Here is a 27,756-nt window from a genome sequence, read left to right on the forward strand (position 1 = left end):
TARTTCTGTAGACCTGGAAAAATTCTCTAACTCACACAGAGAACAACTGACATCACTGCCTGAAAATTGCTTCGAGCAGTCTTGTAATAATTGTCCAATACAGAATTCAGAGACYAGGGTAGGGGAACTGCTTAGACCAGATTTTAAATTTTCATTTTCCTCAGAAAGTAGCTCTGAGTCCTGTCACTGCTTCATATCCCACCCACCTCTTCTTTTTTCCAACAGAGAAAGCTGCAGTGGATGCTCTTTGCTTCAGCAATGTTCTCTTTTGCAAGTCTGCTTAGGAGAGCTCAAAATACATGAAATTATTTCCCCCACTTTTCCAAAGAGCCTGGCTAGTGCTGCTCTGCAGGGACAGTGACTTGTCCCAGCTGGCTCCCCTCAGCAGCAATAGCAGCCTACAAATACCTCTGCTCAGGCCGTCCCACGCGTGGCTTGAGGCTGCCCTGAGCGACAGCCCTCCTTGCTGTCCGCAGGGCTYTCGTCACCCACCACTGCAGCAGTCCTGGGCTCTCCTCGGTGCTTCTGCGGCCGGGCACAGCCACGGGGCTGCAAGTAGGAAGGGGAAATTTCACTCACGGGTTGCAGTGTTGTTGGTAATTGCACACGGGTTCATTAGCGTTGCCATAAAACTGATGTTTGCATCTTCGGTAGGGCTCCTGATAAATGTGAAAGGCCCTCGTCCAAAACCCCTGGGCACTTGTCACAAAATTACAAGGCACTAGCTATCTCGTTTAAAAACTGAAACTCTTGTTCTTTCTATCACTCCGTAAATAACTATATTATATCATATTAAATATTGTCTAAATTCATAATCGGCTATAAACAGCTACTTCACTTCCTATCCATGTCTCTTTAGCACTTTATAGCAATGCTACCCAGCTATTGCATGTGAAGGAGACCTTGTGTGCTATATAGACAGCACTTTGTTCATTTTATTCACCCAGCCAAAAGGGACTTTAATGGCTAAAATGCTGTATGTTTGGTGTATACAATAGCTTAAAGGCATCTTTTCAAAGCCCTCTCTCTGTGGCACTGCACATTTTCTAGCTACAACTAAGAACTTTTATTTTTAACTGCTTCCTGCAAAACATTTTCTGTGGACATAAGCTGTAAGTGCAAATATCTTTTATTTAAGAAAACCAACAGACCACCACATTAATAATTACTACTCAAGAGGAGAAGAATGCTCTCTAGATGGCTTAAAGCTAGGTGAGTAGTAAATGAAATAAATAAACAACAAAAAGAGAAGAAATTGCCATTTTGAGACACTAGTACATTYTTCTCTTGAGGAAAAGCCTGTGGCATAACTCTCTGATGCGCAGACACTCCTTCCCAAGGGTGTACCTGACCCGGGAACATTTAACATTTGTTTTTCCTTTTTTTCTGCCATGCTAGTGAGATKGTCTGCTGCCCTCCCATCAGCAGCGATCAGTCTCTGGAGATTAAAGTCAAAAATCACTCAAGATACATTCCATGTCATGAGCACTTACTGGCGCTTATAGGTTTGCACAGCAGAGAAAGGTGGGGAAAAAAAAATCACAGTGGTGCAACAGGCTCTTAATAAGGCTACTGTAATTAATTCAATTGCTAAAATCTTCTCTGCACAATATAGATTTATTTTTTCTATTTATTATTTGTCCATCAGCTTTTACATGGCAAAACCCTAACACACAGCACACATAGAGGTGTGTTCCCTCCAACCCAAGGAATCCTCTGAGCATCTTCTRCATGAAAATAAGGATTTTACAGAGACTTCCCAATCATTCAAAATCAGTACTTAGCAATTCACTGCTTTCCACATCCTTAAAATCTGAAATAGTTGCAAACATTTATTCAAAATATTTCACAATCTGTTGCTCATTAAAATGAAAAATTGTGCTTAAATAAATATAGCTGGTACTTAAACAAATATAGCTACAGGCATACAARAAAAATCAAAATCCAGGAAAAAAAAATTGCATTTTTTTCAAGTTTGTTTCCTAGAGAAAGAATCCTTTCAATTTAAAAATCAAGGTTTTGTTTGGCTGGATTCAGTTTGACTTTTCCCCACAAAATGAAAATATACCTGAAACATCACTGTATTTACAAGATTGGAACAATCTGGAAAAAACTTTCTGTAATAGGAGTTCCACAAACAGACAACACTTCAAAGAGTAAACCTTTGCCTCTGCTTTATGCTAGGCAGCTAATTGCTGCCTTATGACTCTTCCTCAAGCATGTTCCCAAAACAGTCCTCAAGTCTTAAGGTGATGGATAGGTGGGGATGAATATTGATTYATTTCTGCTAATATTAGTGATAACAGTTTGCAGACTGTAATCATCAGTTTGAAGACTGTAGTCCCTTAAAGAGAAGAATTTCTTGTAGTTTGGGGAACATAGTATTGAAAATTAACTTCTCAGCATGTTCAGTGGATACTTGCCAAGTTTCAGTAAAGACCAATGATGAAAGCTACATCTCTTCTCTTTTACTAACTTCCGACTGTTTGATCTTACATCTGAATAACTCTTTTAAGGTTATTCTCAAATGTSCAGTATGCACATGTGTCAGAAAACACCTCTTCATAAAAACCCTCAGAGGACCATAGTCATTATTAAAAACAACTGAGGTAGATTTGAGTCTAAATCTATGCATAGCATCTCATATATTTCTTTGCCCAAGTAATACTTCTTTTCCTTCGAAAGATTTTGGGTTGTCTTAACACACACTCAAATTTGCTTCAAAATCCTGATATAAAACATGAAACTTCATAAAGAGGAATTAACAAAAGGAAGCGTCTTTTAGGGTCCATTTCTCCTCCTCTCCCAAACATCCTGGAACTAATTAATGCTAGGTTGATGAAACATACTTAATTTGCAGAACCTTCTCCTTTGGAATAAGCAAAACACCAACTGTAGAGAAGCTGAGAGAAATCTGCAAAAGAAGCTGGTTTTAGCATTAGTTGTGGACAGGTGAAAACATCTCCAGCCTAGATAATGGATGTGTGTGATCTGCTATATTGAGTTCCATATATTACACACCATCAGACTAGACTGCTCTGGAATATTCACTTCGTATCTCTATATTTAAAAATATTGAAAGTGTGTACCAATAGAAGAACCTGATCTTGGATTTGCAATGTCAAGCAGATCCARATGTCCATCCACAGGTCAGATCCTCTAAAAGGAGGCATAAAATCTTAGTTATGGCACTCCAGTCTCTTGGCCATTACAATACTTCAGCAAAGGTCAGCTAGTTAATGCACTCGAGTCAAGGAAGACATAACCAGCCCTGTGTGAGCTTTACTGTGAGCTGTTCTTTATTTTGGAATGTTATTCACAGCATTCTGTAATGATATTTAAGATATTTGCTTTTTTATATATATACATATATATTTCACAGGCAGAACATAGACACTGTGTAATGTAGAAGGGATTTGCAGGGAAAAATGCTACAGCACCATGAAACGATGATGTGTTTCTTAAAGAAGAGTTCCAAAGACTGGACATTCTCAGCACTGAAGTCCTCTTAGGTCAATAAAGCCAGACTTTCACACTAGAAATTCTCTTAGAGAAAAGGAATTAAGAACAATCTCAGGAATAAAGCTGTATGTTCACGGGCCAGCTAAGGTAAAGTCTGTTATCAGGAAAAAGTCATTATAGAGGAAAAGTTACATTAGTAATGAAGGAGAAGGAAACTCCTTGTTCTGGCCATATATTTTCCCATTAGCTGCAAAACAAATCTCCATCTCATTTTCTCAGATTGGAATTATATATGTGAATTAAAACTCCCCCAAGATCAAGGAGGTCATCAACATAATTCAAGTGTCTTTTCCAAGGTCACCCAACCTCAGCAACGCTGCCTCTACATAATAATGTATTCTGCCATYGGTTTAACCAGCACAGAAAAAGAAAGGTGGCCAGGCAGCATTTTTAGGGATCGGAATAAAACCCACAACATATTTAGAATAATTTAAAATGAAAACAGGGAGAAATAGAGAAGATGCAAAGTGCTGCTTGCAGACAGACTTATGCCTCTGCACAGTTTGATTCCAACAAGGAGCTGTCCAGGTGGCCGCAGCTATAATTATCCTCAAATGAAAACTGCAATTTGGAGTTGAAAGGCACCTCTGAAATTTGGCAATGCTCCAGAAGCTTAGACTTTCTTAATGTTGCTTAACATTTCATAAAACCCCCCAACACCTGTATAAGGTGCTTAAAATGTCATTACCACCTGTAATTAAATGCAGAATCCAATTACCACAGATAGCAAATCAGGTTGGTGCTTACAATTTGTGTATATTGACCATGTTGATTATAAAAAAGAACCAAGACCAGTAAAGCACACATAGAGGGATGTAATATGCAGATTGTATGAAGCTCTAAAGAGCAATTACAAGATAAAAGGTAATGAGGAATAATAAGGACAAATTAGTTTCAGTGAAGTAATGACACTTGAAGAAGTTTCAATTTCTATGTGGAATGCTCTGGAAAAATTATAGCTAGTAAAAAAAATCCAGAGCTAATAGAAAGTACTGTGAGATGATGAAAAGTTAATGCTTACCTAAGATGCTAAGGAAGATACCATGGCTGTATCATTGAATAGATCTAACTCAGTATTGCTGTTAAGAAGTTCTTTGAATTCAACAGCATTTTGAGGCCTACGGACCACAGCCAAAAGGTCCCTTCTACACATTTACAACCACAGTTACATGAGTCACCCCGTGTTATTCTTAAAATGAGTGTATTGCTCGTTCCGAATTTTATCATGCTGCTTTGGACTGAGTCTTGTTCATATGCTGCAATTGAATAATATTCATGAGAAAACACAAATTACTTTGAAAAAAACCCCATTCTATTGCATAACAACAGCACAGGTCAGTTATTAAAGTTGCCAAGGAAAGAGGCTTCAGAACAAAGATGTTATGCATAGGCACACATCTTAAATATTCCAATAGCTCAGACCACTCATAGGAGCTGTGGATGAAATAAGTACTACAGAAATCTCACTATGGATTATTTTGCTTTATTTTTTATGCTTCTGTTTTACAGGGCAAAAACATGAGGACAACATTGATAGATTAATCATGCTTTGAGATCCTCTGGTGAAGGGGGACATAGTATTTTATTTCTTTAAATCAAACGCCTGCTTTTGAGATTTTGTATGAAAATACATTAACTTTGAAATAAACAGGGTTCTCCCTCTTCCATCAGTTCAGTGGCTTTTAAATTCCCGATCATGGTGCCATGATTATGCAAGGGCCATTAATCCGTCAAGTAAATGCACACTCTTTTGGCAATGTAAGCTGTGGTTTGTCGACATGACACATCTCAACAGCTCCGGAGGAGCCTATATGGCATATTGAGTCAATAGAATTCACCATGCATAAATTAGACTACATGAAGCAAAAGTACATACTAGACTTCTCAAAGAAAAACATCTAATTTCTTAAATCTCTAGGGTATCTCCAAAGAAACATAGCACTGAACACTTGTACAGGTGGTAGATTGTGTCTCTGGTTTCACCCTGAAGTGCTGCTGCGACCGGAGCTGCAATGAAGACCTACAGCATTTCATGCTATCATATACCTGTCAGTAACTGAGCTATCCAAAATTACGGAATTTCTGTCTGATCGTCTTCACAGGAATTGACATTTTTAAATTCTGTTTGTTTGTTTGCTTATATAAGAATAGCAAACAAGCAAAACCATAACCAAGCTCTGGGCTAGTTTGGCAAATCACTTCACATGGCAGAGAGGATTCAATATACATCAACAATAAACGGTATCAGTTTTTAAAAAGGGCATTTCAACAAATGAGTCAAACATTTTTAAGGATAGTGAACACCAYAGAATCACTATTAAGCCTTTTGGAATGAAAGACTGTGCTGTTACTATAAAACACTGAAATTACTAATYGGGCATTATTCTTTGAAAAAACTTCTTTTTCAAATAATAAGTCACTGAGTTTTCTTATTTATCCAAAAGCAGAGGATTCAAAAATTCCCTATGCCTGGGCAGATCTGTTTCCATGTTGCCCTGAACAGATATTTGTTCAATTAACAACAGGTGGGCAGTAARGCAGTAATTATTATAGTAGTTTAGGCCTTAACTCAACTGTTTTTATGAGGTACATTTTTYTTMAACAACAAGTACATAAAGCAGAAAACACTTCATGYAGATCTCTATATGCTACTGCTACATAAAAACCTGTTTAATATGCTGCKTCCATTCTACTAGGATTGGGTTCTTTACATTGTACTTAGAGATATTACAAATATGTATTTATTTCTTCCAAGTTGATTTCTTATAAAATGAAGGGGCATTCATCAGGATATCTAGACACTGCAGAAGAGGTTGCATGCAGCTTGTAAAACCTTTATTTTGAGAGATATTATCTCCAYTTAATATTAATTATTCCTCAGTTTCCCAGATACTCTTGAAAAAAGACATAAATATGAAAAATCATATTGGATCATGAAACATACTGGTTTATGTTCAGTTATTCAGCTTACTGCCAAATAAACCAATTAATTAATTAATATTGAAAGGAAATTTAATCTAATCTGCAATCAATAYATTTTGATTGTTATTTTAATGTGCATATTCGGTTTAATATTGATGGAGACATTTTTTTTCCCACTCAACTAAAACATATTCCTGCCTAGAAGTTTGGTGGGTGACTCTCAGAGACTGACAAGCTTCATGTCATTTTTGAAGCATTTCTTCTCATAGCAATTTTAACTTTCTATTTTTATGGTGAAGATGTAATAAACACAYACTTCTCAAAGTAATGTATTAACTCCCCATTCTTTCCATTTAAAGCACAGGCCTAGCTGAGCTGGAATAGGGCTATTAGCTTGATAGTTACAAAGTCAATAGAAACTGTATTTTAAAACGATATCAAATCCTCATGATAAGGGACATGGAAGGTTGCATGCTCAGTGATCCATACTATTGCTTGCAAATCAGATCAAGGAGATTAGTCTTTTCTGCTGATCAGTTTACTTGCTTAATGCAAAGCAGTGAAAGCGGTGCAGTGGAACATGAAGCTAAACAAGTCCATTTTCTGAAGCACAGAATTAAATGCTGCAAGAGTTTATAGAATTAAAGGTCTCATTTAAACTGACCAAAGCCTGACAATTCGGATGCATGCCTGTTTTATATCCTGCTGTTTGCAGGCACTGCAGGAAATTTCTGCCTTAAATCTTGCTAAAYCCAAAACAAAAACAAAACCCTGAGCAAGCAACGCCCTTTCTCAAGTACACATACACACCTCAAATAATAAATTTATGAGTTAAAAATTAGAATTAGAACTTTGAAATGTCTGATTTAAACTGATAGAAGCCAAAAGTCCAGTGCAAGTCTGCAACTTCTTATACGGTGCTTTACGAAAGGTTTATGGCAGTATAAACAACCCATGGTCTCCCACATGGCCAAGCATGAATGGCCAAACATTTATGAATAAAGAAAACATTCACAATAACCAGATCTTATTCTAATTCAGTAACTGCAAAGATTACTGCACACCGTGGACTCTCCACTCGCGTGGCCACGCAGCTCGTGATGGGGCCCCTGAGCTCCATTCTGCATCTCCCTCTGAGCTCCATAACTGCAGTCATTACTACAAAGTGCTGCTGCCTCTGCTCCTGCTCTAAAAGTGCCTTCAAGTGACGAAAACTGAGAGCTATGTCAGTAAGCACTGTGAAAGTCGACCTTAAATTTTACCACCTACCAAGGCCATTGAAAAACTAGCCAATATTCTGGGGTTAACAACATCCTCCTCATCCCCTTCGATTGCTACCATAAAGTGCTAGCAACTTTTTAAAAATAGAGATCAAACAGACACAAAATGTCACAAGAAGCTTTTTAAAAACTAAGCTACCACATGGCTGCAGAACACGGTTGCTTTGTGGCACAGAGCCTGTCCCTTTCTTGTACACGGCGAGTTAAAGGACTTGCAAAATGCCCTTTCTCACAGGGAAACACCGGCTGCTGCTTTGATGTGGTCACCCCACAGGGTTCAATAAGAAGTTGGGAGTTTGGGTCTGTTAACAGGCTAGGGAGACTAAATGGGGACTTAGGCATATAGTACATTAGAATAATTGCAGGACAGATGTTCATGTCCCTGCTAATATCTCACATCTTGGCTACCTTTCCTGGATAGTAAGGGCTAYCTAAAATGCCCCCTCACTTGCAAAGCTTAATTCTTGCATAGCAAGCAAACATTCATACTGCAACCCAGTATATCTAAGCCCTTCAAAGCACAAAACATTGTTTTTCTGATGTAATTGTTAATACTGAGAGAGGATTTTCAAATGAGCTTTGGGGTAGGGGCATGTGCAGAAGAAAGCAGTGGAATATTTGTACCTTCCTGTGAAGGAGACAGATTCAGGCTTGCTCCATCCATGCTGTGAGATAACTAAAAGTCGGGCAGCTCCAATCCAGAAGCTCCGTGGCTGCAATAGCAGGACGTCTGCAGACACGCTGCAAGCTCTGGCACAGCAGCTTGCAAACGCAGTGATGCAGTTTCCAAAACAAAGCAGCCTTGCCACCAGCCAGATGAGGATACAGCCAAGTGAGCTTGGTCTGTTTGCRTTCACCTGCTCCTAGAAAACCTAACTCCCGCTTCACAAATATCTTACTTGACAATTAACATGGACAATGTTATTTTTTGCTTCAACAAAGCTGCAACCATTTCCAGCAGCGTATGATCTGGCTTGCATTCCTGGCAGGCTGCTTATTTATCATCCAAATCAAGGAAAATTGGGCAGTCCATTTGCTTCTCTTTGTTTGGACAAACTTCTTCCAGTTTCAGTTTCTGGTCTGACAGTACCTGTCCAAAATTACATATCAGCTTTCAAGCACTGCCTAAGAATGTTCACTTGTGCTAGGATGTTTTTCTAATCAAAACTGGAAACCAAACACGAACTGTATCTAACCATTAGTTAAATTTCAGTAAGTTTCGTTTCACATTATACAATTTTTGTCAAATTTCATTTTACTTCTACATCTGTGCATACATATTATTTACATAACAAAAGTCTTTGAGATTGACACCTTTTGCATSTGGTAGAAACTGGTTAATATACACCAAAAATAGCAGAAAGAAGGAAAGACAAACAGCAAACCATGTTAAAATTTAAATTAAATTCCTATGTCCAATAAATGTGACTGCTCACCTTTATAAACATTCACATTAAAACTAATGGCCAATGTTGAAAATGAAGCCAATTGGGCTTACTGTCCATACTGAAGTCTAAAACCTGAACTTCGGTATCCTTTTTTAAAAAAATTAGTTATAAAATTATTCTTCAGTTTCTGCCTCTTCTTCCTCTTCTCAAAATATTCCCTATAAAAGTCCTTTGTAAAAAAAAAAAAGTGTATGGACTCTACCACTTACCATGTTTTTAACTGACCAGAGATAAAGCAAGAGAGAATTATATTAAATACCATCTCTTACACAGCAATACTGCTTATTCTTCCCTTTAGAGAACTCCCAGATGGAGATGATTTGATATATCAAAGATTGTGGTAACAAATGAAAAGCTCATTGAAACAAAAACATAGTCCCCTCCTTCATCTTCTTCTTCATCAAACAGAGGAAATATATGATACTCATTTTTCCACGAACATATGAATATTTAACCCCTTTTACAGCTCCCCAAAAAAGAATCTCATCTTCATCCTGATTAAAACACCATTTGACAAGCCTTGGGAGAAGATATCCAAACACATATGGGACCTTTTTTTTCTATTAGATTAGAACAATTTAAAGATTCTTCATAAAAGCGTGCATGGGACACCCTGAGTGAAACAAATACTACAAACCATGCTGCTGCTGTCAGTCTTTCCAAAAAGCACTGAGGCTGCATAATTTTGCCTTGGCCCTGACCCAACACTATTGCAGCAGCGGTGTTGAGATGTACACGGAGATGTAAGCAAATCCTACAGAAAGCAGGCAGGGCTCATTGATAAGCAACCACCCTGAGCAGGGTGGCGAAGAAGGGATGTATGAACACATTCCTGCCCTGACACACATCCCCAGGTTATGAGATTTTTCCTCACGCACAGAAGCTCAAAAATSTGAAATGATGATGAAAATTTTAATGCAAGCTGAGCTACCTCGGTACTAGCGGGAATAACTATTAAAATCTTATGAAAAACATAATGAAGCATTTTTTTTTAATACACTAACCACAGAAGATGGCAATTTATCAAAACCATTTGCTACATCTGACTAATAGTTTTGTACATTACAGGAATCCACAGCTAACAGATGAATGCTGATAAGCTGTAAACTATTTCTCTTCTTGTAAATATAGCAAAGTGCCCAAGAGCGTTGCTAATACTGCAGCTATAAAATCCTTAACAACAACAAGAAAGAGAAATACTAAAAGCATTTCAGGAGTATAGAATMCAGGTCTTTTCACAATTTTCCACCTTTATGTTGCCTTCCTTCCTTTCTTTGGGAAAATAAGCATCACACAGCTATGTGTTATGGGCTGTGTGGCGGTGGGATTGCAACGTTTGAGCAACATTCATCCTAGTTACAGCCTAAATGGCAGAGCCCTAAAGGAAGAGCTGGATGCTGTGGACGGCTATCACCTCAGCTAAAGGCATTTTGCCTCTTGAATCAGAGCTGAATCAATGTGCTATTAAAATATTAGGCAATGCAGAGCTGTTTTAGACAAGCGACAGCTCGGAGAAAAGCGATGGGCAATATCATCATGCTGGTGCATGATGTGCCTCCGATGGCTCCCACTTAATCCACTTCTAACAAGTACCGTTCAGGAAACAAAATGGGAATATTCTGCTTTGTATGATAGGGCAGATAATCATGATGGCTTCTGCTGCCCATAAGGACTATAAATATTGGCAGCAAAAATACAAAAGCAGGATCCTGCTTGACTCCAGTTATGACATAGGAATATTACAAAGATCTTCTGACAGGCTGCTGTTATGCAAATACCTGATATGCTGATGTAAAATATCCCAGATATGCCCAATTATATTTTTGCTAAAGATCTGAATTCTGCAACTAATTTTAAATTTGAGTCTGTAAAAATAACCCCAAAGTGACAGCAATAGGCAATTTTAACAGCTAAAGTGCAACAGCAGAAAAATGAAACTCTACCTGAGAATCATAAAGCATCTTTAAAACATTAATGGGTGAAAGTCAACCTTGCAAGGAGGACAGCACAGCCCRTACATCACTTAAGCCCTATTTAAAGCCTCAAAATACAGTTTGAGACTTAAGTGGTGCACAGCATTTGTGCTGACACTGTGCAGAGCTGTGTCGCCCATTAATGACTTAATCCTCACATGGAAACGTTCCTCTGAGCACTGTCAGTGTTGTTACATGCACTGGTTTTGACAAAAGGAATGACTTTTGCTGCTTTATTTCTTATTTTGAGGAGTTTGGCAGCAGGGTCATCTTAGCACATTTCCACTTCCCACCTTCATGCTTCTCTGCCTTATGGCAAACTGTGTTTTGGGCCTAGCTGCAAACGGAGTCAGCAGAAGCTGGTATTGCCTCCGAAAACCTTTCACCATGAAGCCACAACACAAGTTAAGCAATTACATGAGCTCTGTAACACACTGTGATAAATCTTGCAATCCTGTGTGTGCAGGAAAATTATTCAATGGCAGTTGGCTGCTCACTGGGAGGTTTCCTGTGAACTGCTCCTGCTCCTCTTCAGGGACGCTTGCAGGGGAGCAGGGAATACCGAGGAAAAGGAATTAACCCAAGGCAAACCCCCACTGTACAGAAAGGAAATACCAGCAAGAGCAGTTCTGAGGGAGCAAGAGGGACTAGCATGCGAGTTGCATTCTCTAAAGCTCTGTATCCATCTCGTCCTTCCAGAGCACACTTTGGAAATCACAGGCTTAGCGCACGGGGGCCTCTGCGATATTCGAGTCTCTGACTGTAGCAGGATCCGGGTGTTTGGCCTCGGCTTCAAAGATTCTCACAACCTGCACTGCAAGGTCACCAGATTAATTGTAAGCAACTTCCCACGGGTTCATAAACTATTGATGATGTAGTCCAATTTTGGCATGTTTGTATTAAAGTCTCCCTCCCTGAACRGTACTGAATGTCACCATTTCTCATAGCGGCAGCAGGGTACAAATACCTTTGAATCCCACTGCCAATGCACTTGCTATGAGCAAGGGAAGCTGAAGTAGCTCTGCCCTTTCCAGGTTTGGTTCCGAGGAAATGCAAAGCTATGTATTCCTGCCAATTTTCTCTGTGGGGSTTTGTTTAACTCTTGTTTGGTTCAGCTACAGTGTAGTTCAGTGAAGCCTGAAATCACAATATTATTTCTCATTTTGTGCRTCTGGAATCGGCACGCTTGGTTGTTTTCCTAAATGCATTTGAATGCTAAGTGTTACAGTTAAATATAAAATATAAGGCTTCCTCAACACAGCTACAGCATTTCTTATTTGAATGTTCTTAGTCATAGTTAAATACTAAGTCAGAAGTTTTAATGAGTATYGAAATGATCTTGTTGGGCAAGACTGTAATTTTATTATAAGCTACCATACACAGACAATTCTATGCTGAATTATTTGCTGTAAGGATACTCAAATATAGTGTTGGATGTATCTCATAAATCTTCACAAAAGACGTTCAGCCTGTGCCCTGCATACTGAGACCCAACCAAGACTTGCCCACCACGGCCACTGAGCACCCGATCGGGCCTGGCTAAGCAGGGACATTTTGTGCAGCTGATCCCAACACACAGCGACTGAGTTTCTGCACTCCCCTTCTGTTTCACTGTAGCATCTCAATGGTGAATGGATATCGAGAGAGCAAGAGACCACGAAAGCAGATTTTCTCAGCTCTAAGGCCGTGGACTGCCAGATTCCTCTTCTCAACGTCACGGGGATGGAGGCTGTGCACCTCGTGGCTGGTGACGAGCCGTTCGCACGATGGCAAGTGAAAGTAGGAGTTTCTTATGTTTCTACGAAATGATGTAGAAGGAGCAAATCAGTTGTCATGGTAAATTAAAATGCAAAGCGCAATTTGCCTCCCTTCAGCACTGAAGATGCTCGTAGAAATACTTATGTTAATGGCATGCAGTGAGGGGAAAAAAGAAAAAACTCCAAAACAAAACAAAAGGAGTTAAAACCAGATAAAACCAGATGTCTTTATAGGCAATCTGAAAGTGCAAATTGCAATCACTTCTCCAGGTAATCGGCCGAGATGGATGCGGTCAGAGCAATCAATTGCCAGTCATTAGTGTTTCGTTTGGAGGCGACAGGTCTCAGGGAATCCTCCTCGGTGCTGGCAGGACTCTCACACTGGGAGGCTCTCACCCTGGGAGGGCTCCCGAGGAGCGGGATGCTGCGAGCCGCGCTTGGCAGTGCTCCCGAGGCGCTGCCGCTGAGCGGGCAGAGCCGCCACAGCTCCGGACGCGAGCGGCCGCAGCAAAAGGCCTGTGTGGTACCCGCTGCACTCTGCCTCGGCTGCCTTTTAGCCATTCTGTTCAGAAAGGAATAGTTACTTACTAAATATTTACAGGAAATCAGTGTCTTATTGGACCTGCTTCTGGTCCTGGTGTCTTATTGGACCTGCTTCTGGTCCTGGTCTCAGCTTACAAGGCTGTTTCCCCGAGGCTGGCTGCTTGGCTAAGGCTGAGCACTCCACATTCCTGCTCTCCGTAGCTGAGAAAAATATTCCATGGTTGTATAAAGACTGCAGATGTGCTTTGAAAGCTGGAGCATGTGAAAATGAAACACCAGCTTCTCCCCAGTGCTGCCAGCCACCCTGACAAGCTCAGCTCTTCATAGTGAGACCAGAGGTGCTGCCTTGCTGCACAGGTAAAACAAAAAGCAGTTTGCTGATGGACACTCACCATCCAGTATATTTATTTAAGATGGATACTTCTGGTGAGCCAAAATGCCACCTTTGGATGTGAAGAACTGCTGTGAGACACCCGTGGGCTTGTTGGCGCAGGAGGACAGCTCGCTGCCTTGCACTGCCTTGTAGCTAGCACGGATCGTGATTCATTTTGCTTGCAAGTGCTGCCTGTCAGCTCTGAGCAGCGCGGCTCCGTTCCTCATATTTTCATCTCCAAACACGTGTAGAATACCTCCTTGCTTGCACTTTGGTTCAAGGAAATCTCTGTGCTTGCAAGCCTCCTGCACCTTCCTGAGCCTTTGAACCCCGTGGAAAAATCAGCTTCCTGGCTACACAGCGAATGCACAATTAAAGCATCCGAGGCAGATGCAGCCAGCTGCATGCTAATCGTGTCTCTCATGTGGATAGTTTTGCTGAATGAATTGTGAAGGGAAAGCTCAGAATTCTATTTAGAAGGCATTTATTTATTTATTTAGCCTTAATGCCTCTTATTATGGTGGCCCAGAGTACTTATTTATTTAGCATTAATGCTTCTTATTATGGTGGCACAGAGAGCAAAATGATGGACTGTTTCCAGACAAAGATGATTTGAAATAAATTCTACAAATACTCAAAATTTTACACTACAGGAAAGTCCTAGCAAGACTAGTTTTGATATTATCTTTTGTGTTGCACTAATTAATAAATGCTTTTAAAAAATACAGGTAATGTTTCTCCCCCAAAAAAATCAACATAATAATTCTGTCTGAAAATATATCTCCAATATTTTCAGAACCACCAGCAAATCAAATAGCAGAAAAATCATCGAAATTTCACATAAGCCTCTTTTCACTTTTTTCATGACCCCAGTTGGCGGTGGAGAGGGGCCTCACAAGCTCCTCTTCTCCGTATTCTCTCACTTTATCTCCTCTGGAGCAAGCAGATTTTGCTCCTTCTTCCCATGACATACTGCTGAATGTAGATAAGAAAGCACTGTGGCTGCACCAGAGCCACCTACGTATAATTAGATTAGATACCATGCCTAATGTAATTAGATTAGATACCAAAATACAAAGTCCTACTCGGGCAGCAGATGACTTAGATTGTCCAGGTACATGTTGGAGAGGTGAAAGAGCCTGGCAGGCACTTACCTAATGTGCGAAGCAGGTCTCTTGCTTACCCWCAATCCATTCCCATTGCCTGTATTTGTCAAGGGTAGGAATATTTGCTAAAACGCCAGCGAAAGCAGAAACTGAATTTGGATTCAGCAACTTCCTAGAGCTTCTATTTTTCATTCACAGATATTCTTGCAAGTCAACTCGTATTTATATTATGAGTGATATGAACAGCCAACATTGTTTCATGATGGATGAAAGTCACTTCAGGCAGGTGTGAGGGACTGTTTCTCACTGGCTTGATTGCTTGTCCAGAGGAAAGAGCATTTTCTTCCTGAAGGATACAGGTGTTCAAACCATCACAGCACAACTGGCAGTGGATATTGGACTATTAAGGCCAATTGACTTCTGAATAGAGTTTGGCTCAGGTCTGACCACTGCTTTTGAAAATATTATGCCACATCACTAGATCGACTAATGGAAAAGCAATTAAATAAAACAACCTAATTATAAAAAAGACACCAAAGTAGAAGTTTCTAATAGTATGTTGAAATATTATGGTAACAAAACAAATGGAAAGATATATATTTCATTCACGATGCTTGCTTGGAAAAGAAAAATTAGAGCAATTTTATAAGTCAATATATTTTCCCCTGTTCATTCATTTCTTTAGCATCTACCCATTACTAGTGTACTAATTTTGTGAAAAAAAAAAGAAAACGTTGATAAAAGAATGAAATCAAATKTAAATGGCATTAAGAATGACTTCTTAATAGAAATCTTGCTGCAAATAAGTATTGCCTTTCTTGGAGGTACATGTTTCTGGGGGTTGTTTTTTAGGGGAGTTTCTTCTCACGCTCCTCTGGATGTCAATGCTAATTTCTTTGYATCTTTTAGAAAAGTTTTCCTTTATATAATAGATGAACTCTTTCACTGAGTATGTTGTCCAGGAAAGAAACACACTTTCTTTATAGCAATACCAATGACTTTTACTTCAATTTAAATTAGTCCAAAGTAGGTGCTATGTGCTTCAGGACTTCACATTATAAATATCCAGCAATACCATCCACTTATCTACTTATATTTGTGTCTGCAGAAATTGATCCACTTAGCTAGCATTGCATTTTGAACCATCACATATGATACTGTGGGAGTATCTCCTGCACTACCTTCCACGAGCTTCTATATTAGTCTTAGCGAGCTTATGCTAATTGATGCTTTATATGGAATTTATTAAAGTATTTTTTATTCTATGCACTTCCAGATAATCTTTTAGCTCAGTCTTAACATGCATTCACTCTTACAGTGAACTCAATGGTTTATTAATGGGTCAAGAAACTTTGTGACCCTGTTGCTGATGAGGAGCTGTAAATCCTCATCTGTAAAGCTGTAAAGGCTATGTCTAGGCCAGCCTTTTGGTTTTAGCAACTTCCTAAATCCTGCAGTCTGGGGGCTGAAGCGCAGACACTGCTATTACCTGTTGGAAACACAGCCCTGACTCTGCCTGGGGGGCTGTGGCTGGTTCCCACCCAGCCGTGTCCGAGCTCCACGTGGGCAGCGCTGCGCTGATCAGTGTTCACAGGATGGCTCTGGGGAGTGTTTGGGTGGCAGAATGCTCTCTAATATTCACATATTTCACTTCAAGAGGTGCGACAAGGCTTTCTCAAAGCCCTTTTCCATACTTCTCGGGCATTCTTTCATTTTTATTGTAGAAAATTAAAACATAGACTTGTGTAGCCCTGTCTCATTGTGCAAGCATAATATATTTTAAAAGGCATTTTTAAGGCTTTCTTCTTTTAGAAAAAGGCATTCTAAATTACAGAGGAGTGTAACACTTTTCTGTGCTGGGACTAGAAGGTGACCTATTCGCTATCCTCCTGCTGAAATAAAACTTTGACTGCCCAGTTTTAGCCACAGCAGTACTTTTTTGAGGCTCATTTCAAACCATATTAACAAAAGCTTTTTTTTTTTTTCATTGAGGATGGAAAAGCTAACAGCRTTATTATTAGTAGGAAAGTGGTCTTGACATTCTGCCAAAAATCTTAATTTCATGTCACAACTAGAAACCTGCRCAATGTGATTACCTGTGTTGTCTCCACAAGGGTATCTGCTGGACACACATACTTGGTCACGGCACCAGTCCCAGCTTCCATGCACTACTGAAAAACACTGGTCTTGTCTACTGAAAATGTTTTAAAGCTGAGACTATTCAACAAATCTAACTGCAATCAAAAAAAAACAAAAAAAAAACAAAAAAAAAACAAAAAAAAAAAGAAAGAAACCAACCCTGAATGTCAGCTGAGCCAAAAGACCTTTTGGTTATTAATGAGGAGTTTCCAGTTTGGAACATTAAGCAATTTTTTAGCTTGCAGTATTGCAGTAAAGCAACTCACACGCAGTTTAATTTATCTTGCTGGCAGGGTGCCAGTGCAAGGGTGCAATGGTATATGCTCCAGAGGGAGCAGACAGTCTCCATATGGAACATTATTACTTATAAGTATGATTTTTGTATCATTTAGATCACTAACGATGGCTTCCAGTACAGTAATTCCAAAGTCCTGACCCTGTACGATGCAGTTTGCCAGGCCTGTGAATTCCATCCAACCGGAGTTTGTAAATTAAAGGTAATTGAAAGAACATAAAGGTTTAATATGGATCATTCATCTCTTCCTTAGCCCTCTCCCTCCCTTTGATGTACTGTGCATAGTACCTATTTCAGAAGAGGATAATCTATTTCAGAGGTCAGCTGCACGATCTAATGCTTTTCTCTCTTTCACAATCTCCTCTCCATTTTTTCCATTGTTATTATTTCTGTGTGCCATGAATACCTGATAAAGAAGGCTTGATGATAGACTTTTATCAGACTGACATTTCCAGAAAGAACACGGTTGGTAATATTTATATTTGAAAATACCAATGGAAGCAAATAGGACTGCAGATTCTTGTCTGAAAGCAGCTTGCCTTCACTTCCCAAGTGTCTCTGCTAGTAAGTTATTTTACCTTTCAGTGAATTCTAAGTCTATCTGAGGGAAGCACCATCACTGTAGGATTCCTTATTTGTATTCCCATCTCCTGCCTTAGCAAGAGCTACATTGGCATGTGCACGGTGCAACCTTTGTCATGAGAAAACACTCCAGAGGCCATAGAAACATTCTTGCCTCCACTAACTACTGCTAAGCACAAACTCATAGTGCTAAGACAGTATTGATGCTGTAAGCAAAGTCTAGTGTGGTGTTTTCAACTGCCTACACGCTCCTAAGTGCTGGAATAACACTGTGTCTATGTGTGTCCCTGTATACTCAAGTAAATGATTTATTAGTTTAACATCTCCTTTTCCTAAAATYCTCCCCTTATATTCTAAAGGACTACATTAGAAAACATTACTATTTTTCAGCGGGGTTTACAGCACACTTTTAGCAGCTGTTGACTGAAAACGCTTTAATGTCCCAGTCCTGCTTTTCTATCCTGAGGCATTGATGGATAGAGAGCACCACATTTCACTTTTACAAAATAAAGATGAATCAGGTGTAACTAACTATTTGTTTCACTGTTCTCATTGACACTAACATGAAAAAATAGTTCTCAAAGTTGCAGTGACTGCAATAACTTACCAGTTACCAAAATAAAAGGAAAATTTACATTTTTCAAGTAAATCAGTGAACAGAAATTATTCTATAGGCTCAAATAAGAGCAAAATATTTATATTTCTGATTTAAATAATTATGCAGGAGCTTTTTCAATTAAAGCTTTTTTCCTTTTTTTTCTTTTTTTTTTTAAAAAAAAAGCTTTCTTTGTTCTTACATTCTTGAAACATATATGTTTTCTCACTATGGTGGTGTTCTCTGGGGATTACAGTAATTTCTGTTCTAAGATGCTTCAAGGGGCTATTTGAACTGGGCTTCCAATTGCATCAAACCACATTCTAATTATCCCTCTTATAACATTACTTTGTAATACCTAAATTGCTTTCAGAAAAGGTGTTTCAATTAGGGGACATTTTATCTCAGGCCATTTCACATTTTGTGTTCCTCTTTTATGGAGCCCATTCACCACCACATTATCACATCAGAAAAAAAAAAAAAAAAAAAAAAAAAAGCATCTTTCTTCATCAGAACCAAGCCAGTTCCTTTGAAAACAACAATGTAATAAAATCTAATTAACATCCAAATTTTAATGCTAGAGATCTGTGGTGTTCTATCATTTGAGGGCAATTGCAAAGTACTTTTTGTTTCTTTAACTTAGCCAGTACTTTTAAGATGGTATAATTTAAAATATGACCTAATACATCTTGAAAAAGAAACCTGGGAAACTAATAAAGCAGGACTTGGAGACTACAAGATTCGGTAGCCAAGTCAGTCTCGGGAAAAGCTCACAGCACAAGTAGAGAGCATTGTGCTCATTTTAGTACTGCTATTTTATCCACCAATATCAAAGAAATTCAAGCAATCCAAATCAGCAGCTGCTAATTTCTTATCCTTCTTATTCCTTTTCTCCTTGCCTCCACCTCCCAACCATTTTTATTTTATTTTTATATTTTTGCAGGAAAATACTTGTAATATAGATGGACTTTGCTATGGTGAAGGAGAGTCAAGCCCTGCCAGTCCTTGCCTTCTCTGTGAACCCAACACTTCTAAGTTCGCCTGGTCTATTAATAGAAGTAAGACGCCTTTTCTACACSTTGGAAGCATTTAGTTGGGAATTTAGCACTTAGCCTATGAAATACACAGGGCCTAGCGYACAGTGTGTGGATACAGTTTCCAGTGGGAATAATTGGTTGCATGAGAAATGCATGAGAAATTCAAACTAATAAGACAAAAGTAACACCTTAAAGATGAAAAAATTGACATATCAAAGCTTCATGCAGTGCCCACATCTGTCTGCTGAAGTTTGATGAACCTCAGATAGATCTGTGATCACATTCCAAGTACAAATCTTTAAGGGAACTTGCAGAAAACTGCAAACACAAATGTCTGTTCTTGATGTCTTCAAGAATTGTTTTCATTCTCTGAGCCAAATTCTAAGAGGTGCTACATAAAAGGCTTGGGGTTGGCAGGGCRTTGAGGTGACAAGAATCAGCTAGCCATGACTTTCACCGCTCCAAAACCTGCAGATCATTCTGCAGCCCTTCACGATGGGGGTTGTGCAGAAACCTGCTTTTTGAAGCTCTTTTCCTTGGGGGGAAACTGGAACTGCTCAGGGGCAGAGGCTTTTGGAGGGTGCAACGTAAAGAAGAGACAGCAAGAGAGCTGGAACACAGTGGCTGGGTCTATAACTCAAACAGAGACACTGTCGAGAGGAGCTGTGCACAGACACAGCCAGCCTAGGAGGTGGTGGAAAGACACTTAAGAAGGACCAGAAAGGACCTATAAGACAGCAAATCCCTCACAAGTTTCGGCCAACTAAGAACACCATTGCATTTCATTTGTACAATAGTTAAAATGTCTAAGGATAAGACAGCCCTGAAGAGCCTGAGTACTTGAAAGTACCTCTTTTTTTTTGCATAAAGATATAATTTAGTTTAATGAGAGRTTTCACCTACGACTCCTAAACTTTGCCTCCTTACTGTCCTTATATCTCATTGGCACAGCAATATTATTTTTAGAGATGAGTCTGTCCTGAGGACATACTAGTTATTAATACTGAGAAAGCTTCCTATTAAAGCCCAAAAATAACTTAAAAGGCAAAAAGTGCATTCTGTTTGAAATTCTRTAAGTCTAGAAATGATTTAGAAAACATAGAACAAACTGTGATTCACATTTCAGGAACTTCAAAATTTAAAAATACCAAAATGAAAGGGTTCATCTGACTCATTTTCAAAACTGTGAGAACTTCAAAAAGGTTGTGCAGTAACTATGAGTACATATTCATTGAATGCAAAGGATCCTTCAGCGTAGTTACAAACAGTCTGGTTCACAGACTGCTTTAGGAGTCCCTCATTTTAGATTCTTTTGTGCCTATAAGGTTTTGTAATCCTCCATCCAGTTAACACTTTGCATTTATCCGTAAATGCATATCCATTGAATACCTCATTGATTACTTTTGGCACAACCTTTATGGGCTCCACAGTTGGAGTGTTTGTGAAGTAAAAGGTAAATTAATAGATGGAAGCTTTCAGCAGTTATGCCATGGCAATCTGCTGGACAAGCAGTTTCGAAAGCTCTGATAGCAGAGCAGCAATGAGTAGAGAGACATTTAAATAACTGCATAATGTGAGACAAGCTCCGGGAAGCAAAACCTGAGAAGTGGATATGCATGCACAAAAAGCCACTAATAACGACTTCCCAAAAGCATAATGCAAAGACACAAGCAGTCTTTATGAAAACACATATATTGTTGATAGTTTTAGAGTATGGCTTGAAATTAATGCTTGGAAGGAGAAATGTTAACTTAAAACAATGGATGCATTACGTTCTATGAGATGATTCCTTTAAATATCAGTACGTTAATTTGTACTGACGGCTAAAGAAGGAAAAGATGGCTTGAGACTGAGGAGTCTTAAATCACCGAGATGAAATTGCCAGCCCTGCACAGAGCTGCTGTCTCCTCAGGGTACTCAACTCTGCCTTGGGTTTCCAATTTTAAACTGTAATACTTCTTTTCTCTACCTTGTCTTTCTTACCTCTTTATATTGTAAGTATCTGCAGGCAAAGTTTGTCTATAAAATAGCCACGTGCAATTTGGCTTTCATCTTTATAAGAAAATACTGAACATAAACAACAACAACACTAGGAATAACAATGACAATAGTGACAGGACAGAACCCCAGTATCACTGTAGCACGTGTACTGTCAATGAGATTTTTATCCCTGAGTTGTGTGACTAAATTCAGTCAAACTGCTCAAACTCAACTACCACTCAGAACCACTGATGTTGGAAGGGACATATGGAGATCACCTCAGCACTGTAATAGTACCTAGTAATGCAGTCTGCTCAATGGAATAGTTACATAGCTTATTTTTTTTTCCCCTGAGTTGCCCACCCAATTCATTTGTCATTTATCACTTCAAAAATTCATTCACTTACTTTTAGACAGACAGTTAAACAAATGGAGTGGTAGGTAGAATAAATTTACACACGTAACTATTGGAGATAYAGTTAATGTTTTAGAAAGAACTGGGAAGACAGACTAGCAGTTGGCTGTAGAAATCATGTCTGATCTTTTGCATATCAGAAGCCCATCAAGAGAAATCAAGGTTCACTATGGTAGAGAAGTTCAGTATGGAAGATGAGACAAACAGAAGGAAGAAACTAGTTTCTGGTGAAGCTATTTGCTGCCTCTAACATTTAAATAACCTCCATCAGTCTCAGGATATTTCTGTACTTTTTCTCATGAAGGACATTCCTACAAAGAACCGCATTGTGCATGTGTATGTGGGAGAAACTTGACTTTATATAATCATATTTTGTCTTTGCTGTTTAGACAACCTGCCTCCTGTGTTCCAAGCCCCCTCCAGCCAACTGCTGACCTTTACTGGGGAGAATTTTGTTTACCAGCTGGTAGCACTGGATCCGGAAGGGTCAGCTGTGCTCTTCATCTTAGAGGCTGGTCCACAGGATGCCAGGCTCTCTCCTGCTGGCCTTCTCATCTGGAAAGTTGTTTCAGAAGAAACGCAGACCTTTGAATTCACTGTGTCAGATGAATGCAATGCACAGAGCAGATACTCTATTGAGGTAAGAAAATGAACGCTTTAAACAAAAAAGCCGAAAAAACTGTTTATCATGTTAGTGCTTTAGTACAATTGTCATTATAGTTAATAATTCGTTACTGTCTTAAAATCTAAGACTTCAGCTATTTCCTCATAAGTGTATTTTACAGGGCACAGCAATAATGATCAATTAATGGAATAAATATTTCTGAGAACATAGAAACTATATATGCAATGAAAAAGAGAGTGCTATTGATTGCTGTTTGAAAGAACACTCTTGCAGAGCCTGTTAATGGTTCATTAATCTGCTTTAAAATTCACATTCTGCTTTCAGATTATAGAAAAATAAAAGGCATATAACATAAAAGACCAAGTTTTAGCTATAAAAGAGAGATTATAACTCATTCTCAATGATATTTTTAGAGGATGCCTTGCTCTTATGTCATTACTCCACAGTTTAAGTTTTGTGGTAGTGCTCGTGCACTGCTTTGTCTTTACTGTATAACCTAGCATTAATCCCATGATAGCATGAGCTAATGAAATGGGTTGTTGTCTCTTAACACATGAGCATTTTTGTGAGGAAAAGTATTTTTTGCTGTAGTTTCAAATCTTTATCCATTCAAACAACTACCATCAAAAATACCAATCTGCTGAACCAGAAGACAACAAAGGAGAAAACAGAGACTGGATATGATTGTAATGGAAATATTTCAAGCTAGATCTATGTTTAATGAAATATGATAATGCAGAGACTCAAATCTGTTGTAATGCTGTCCTTGTTAATAGGTAACATAACTATAGGCCCCTCTTCCTTGAAATAGAGAAAAGCTAAGGAATGCCTCAGTCAGGTTCCTGCCCGGGAGCCATCTGTAATGGCAAAAACACTAAAGAGGATATGCAGGCAAGCAAAGAGAAAAGATTTCTCATTTCTTCTCTGAAGAATAAGGAACAAATCCTGCCCTCGGATTCTGTGTAGCAACTGCTGTTATAGCAAATAGGATTTTTTTTCTCTTGTAAGAAGTTAGAATGTGCCCATAAACGATAAAAAGAAATCCCTTTAAAGTCAAGCTTTCAGTCACATAAGTATGCTGAGTGTAAGATCATCTATCTAGACAAAGGAAATTGGTTAGAAGTAAGTTTTCATAATACTGTATAACGTATTTGTACTGTAAATCTGTCCTTTCCCAAAGGGTAACAGCTCTCAACTCCGATTATTCAGAAGCGTCTTATCATGACTCCCTTTTGCCCTCCACAGGTTCTGGTAAAGCCTTGCAGCTGCAGCAATGGTGGAACATGTGTTACCAACATCAAATTCCCCCCAGGCCTCGGTGAATATCTGTGCTTATGTCCAAACGGATTTGATGGAGAATTTTGCCAGCAGGATATTAATGAGTGCAAATCAAACCCCTGTGGAAGTGGAGTGTGCGTGGACAGTGTGGACAGTTTTGTCTGTAAATGTCCCCCTGGTTTGGAAGGTAACACATCACTTTTCATCTCAGTTTTCACTGCAGATTGTACCTCAGTCTTTTTAGAGTGCAGCATGACCACAAGCACCTGCCAATGAGGCTGCGTATCCCCTTGTGCTCCCATGTCCTAGCTTTAAACAGAGAGAGAATATGTAAAAATAGCTATTTAATTGTCCGTGCTCGAGGAAGAAAGATTGACTTCTGGCTCTATGATCATAAAATGATCATTCAGGGATGCTGTGAACTACCCTGATCTTGCTGGCTACCTGGCAAATTCCCTATTGATCATTCATGAGATGAGCCAGGAAAAGAATGAGTAGATGAAGAGAGACAGAAGATCCAAGACACTCTTTCACTCCAACAGATTTTATTAAATTCAACCAAGGAGACAAACCGGAAATTAGTGTTTTTTCCAGGTGCAGGAAGGACAAGTAGACATGAAAAATGTGTAAAAATAAATCTTCATTCAGTTTAAACCTTAGAACAGCACAAGCCTGTTGAGTTGTCACACAGGTTGATGGAACAAAGTCCTTCAAACTTCTCAAGGCCGACAACAATATTGTTTTAAGAGATGCAGGGGAGAGAAATGATCACTACAACAAAAGATCTGTCAAAGAATGCAGAATGAAAAACAAGAAGACTTAGAGAACAAAATGCAGTGATGACCAAGGAGATGGACGCAAGACATATGCTGTAATCAAGATGGGAATAAAACCTGGAAAGGCCAAGAAATAGAGACTGCATGCAGCTTCCATGAGATTCATCCTGTCAGCTTGTGCGAGCGGCTTAGCTCACAGTTCCCAATGTCAATGTGTCTGTAGGGCTATGTTCACTCCATCAGACTTCATGTGCTGAGAATGCCTAAGTAGGCTCCCAACTGGATACATCTTCCAATCAAGTTGTCAGGTGGCCGCCTGATCACCTTGAATGATGGGTCCATCCTGCCAATCACTCATATGACTTTTTAATTTGAAGCAATTATGTTTCGCTGGTATAGCAATCTACTCAGGGGGCCCCTACTATTAACGACAAGCCAGAAATTTGTGTTTCAAGTGAGGGCTAAAAATGGAAGGAAGGCGAAGACCAGCTCTACACTTAGCCTAATGACGTTGCAGTCAGCATGTATCCTCAGTCCTTCTTCTGCCCTTCTGCCAGGGCTCCTAGCATCGGTGTCACTTAAGAGAAAAGGTGGCCATTCACACAGCCACCATAGAAAGTAGCACCATGGGGTTACTACCCCTTCACATCAGGTTCAAATCAGTCTTCCCAGGGTGAAAGGTGCCAACTGAAAATATGTTAAAGTATATCTTGGATCACAATCATTCCATAAAACTCAATACCTTAAGTTGAGCTCCCATTTCAGTACCTGAAGCTATTGAAAAAGTGCACATATGAAAGCACATATAAATTCATGAGTCTCATAATGCTTGCTGCTGTATAGTGCTATAGCTTTGGAAAATCAAGAAGACATCACATCAGATGCACAGAATTATTACTACATATATGGCATATTTGCAAGAAACTCTATACTCAATGGACTTATTTAAGAAAAAAATAGACTTTCTCTCCTTCAGCAATTCCTGAAACCATTTTTGTTTGCTTCTATCACACAGTATAGTTTTCATTACCTGTAGAAGTGCAGCAGGATTTAAAAGCAAAAATGATTGAAAATTAGGAATTCAGAAACATGGTCCAAAGGATCTACATAATTACTAGATAGTACACATTCACAGTAATGCTGCAACATTACTAAAGTATGCTAATATGCAAGGTGAGTGATGCCACAAGAGATGCTAATGATCCAAAAATATTTAAGCCTAAGCATAGAGACTTAAACATAGAAACAGAATGTTTGATCAAAATACAAATATGCCTCCCCCACCAAAATCTTACATCAAATGTCACTGTCAAATTCTCTAGAAATAATATTCCTTTGAGAACAGGGAAATGTCGGAATCTTTTCGGGTGTATTCAATTAAACATTCGGACAATGAGGAACAATCCTCATTGCCTACAAGGAGGTGAATAAGTGAGTAAAACGCAACATAATTCCAAGGGTGAATCTGTTCTGTGGGTCTGCTGCTGTTGTTCCATCTTCCCCAACACATTCACGCTGCTGCCCTTTTTCTCACTTTCTGCAGTATTGCATATAGGTGGAATGAAGTCAAGCTCTATTATTCCACATGAAATGTCTGCCATAATTACAATGCCTTGTTTATAAATTCACATGGAGCATTTTCAGAAATATAGTTCTCTTAAAAAAAGAAACAAAAAAAAGAATGAAATATCCAACTCTTAAAGAAACCCTACTTGAAAGAAAAATACATCTACATTATGACTCCAAAAATAAGGGTGCAGGATATCTTGATGACCCAAGAAAAAGTAGATTTTCCCAAAGTCTTTATTTCTTATCAATTTAAATAAATGTGTATTGTTTTTGCTCTGCTTCCCTGGTCCAAAATTCTAAAGCACAAAACAGCAAAATCAACAAGAATAAAATAAAGATATGATTGACTGAAACAGGAATACATCTCAAAGTTTTAATAGAGGGTGAAAAATTATAAGCAAGTGGAGCTGAAAGCCAGCTGGGAGGCAGATGATTTTACTTCAGGGCATGTTCTGTGACAACAATAAAAGCTCATCCTTGATGTTGTGTTTGCGTCTCAATTCCCCAGAAAACCATCAATAATCTAATGAGAAGGCAATGCTGTACTGCTCAAGTGACAACACCACTTCAGCATCAAATCTTTACAAATGGTAGTGAACAGGTAGGAGAAAAAGAAACCCCAATCATTAACTCTTCTGAGAGCTTCCCAAACAGCACTGCAAGAGAAGCTGCAATGTGTTGCTAAACAGCAGCAATTCAAGTGCATCTGTGTATCTCAGGGAATATAAGTATATAATGCAGGAATGGGAACAATGCACAAACAAAAGCCATTGGAAAAGTTGAGAGAAGGATGATTCCAGCATTATTAATATTTTGAATTTCCGTTGAGACTTATACATGTTTATCTTATTGTACATTCAAAGCTTCATTCATTTTCTTTCAATGCTGCTAATGATAATTTCTATTATTTCTTCTTTATGGCTGCTGAAAGAATTTCATTTGCTTGAGAGCAAACCCCATCCCTGTAACTGAAAAAAATCAAGATTTGTTTCATAGTATATAGTAACCATAGAATCCTCCAATGAGATTCAAACTTAGGTAGTGTTTGTTTTAGAGTCAACTTAATGTAAACATGATCAAAAAGCTGTTTTCTGCAGCTGCAGGTGGTCAGTTCCTCTCTAGGCATAAAAGGACTTTATCTTTTCAGCCAATTTCCCATGCAGAGACAGGGAAATAGAGCTGGAGCAGAAACAGAGGTTTCAACCTAGAAACCTAAAGATCTTTTTTTCCTATTATTTTTATTTGTACTGTAGCAGTGCCAAGGGAATCAAGACTCCTATTTGTTGCAGTGCACGGGGGGTCRTGCACACATAATAATTCACATTTCTTGTTATGGACAGTTTTTGGTCCAAATCTGGTGCTTCTTCAGCATCCATCAGCCTAGTTTCAGACTTCCCAAACATTTGTTTTCAGCCTCTGCTGGATTACCATTATGCCAAAAATTTACCAGAATTTTTTTAAAATCAAATCTCTTTAAGAGTGAAATTAAGTGCTTATATAGCTCCACCTTTACATTATAAAATTTAGATTTGTGATTTTTT

The 27,756-nt window shown here is 38.9% G+C and overlaps 1 protein-coding gene across 1 annotated transcript in view; it reads left to right on the top strand.

The window, feature by feature from the left end:
* LOC112948589 (von Willebrand factor D and EGF domain-containing protein-like) overlaps nt 1-27,756 on the top strand; it is a 129,504-nt gene that overhangs the window by 41,610 nt on the left and 60,138 nt on the right. Inside the window, exons 11-16 of the mRNA XM_026040855.1 lie at nt 11,845-11,981; nt 12,763-12,924; nt 17,456-17,560; nt 19,479-19,593; nt 22,357-22,607; nt 23,838-24,057. Coding sequence (XP_025896640.1) covers nt 11,845-11,981; nt 12,763-12,924; nt 17,456-17,560; nt 19,479-19,593; nt 22,357-22,607; nt 23,838-24,057 — 990 coding nt within the window. The remainder of the gene's footprint in view (nt 1-11,844; nt 11,982-12,762; nt 12,925-17,455; nt 17,561-19,478; nt 19,594-22,356; nt 22,608-23,837; nt 24,058-27,756) is intronic.

Source organism: Nothoprocta perdicaria, unplaced genomic scaffold, assembly GCF_003342845.1.
Source record: "Nothoprocta perdicaria isolate Ctin4 unplaced genomic scaffold, notPer1 scaffold_27, whole genome shotgun sequence".
Taxonomy (NCBI): domain Eukaryota; kingdom Metazoa; phylum Chordata; class Aves; order Tinamiformes; family Tinamidae; genus Nothoprocta; species Nothoprocta perdicaria.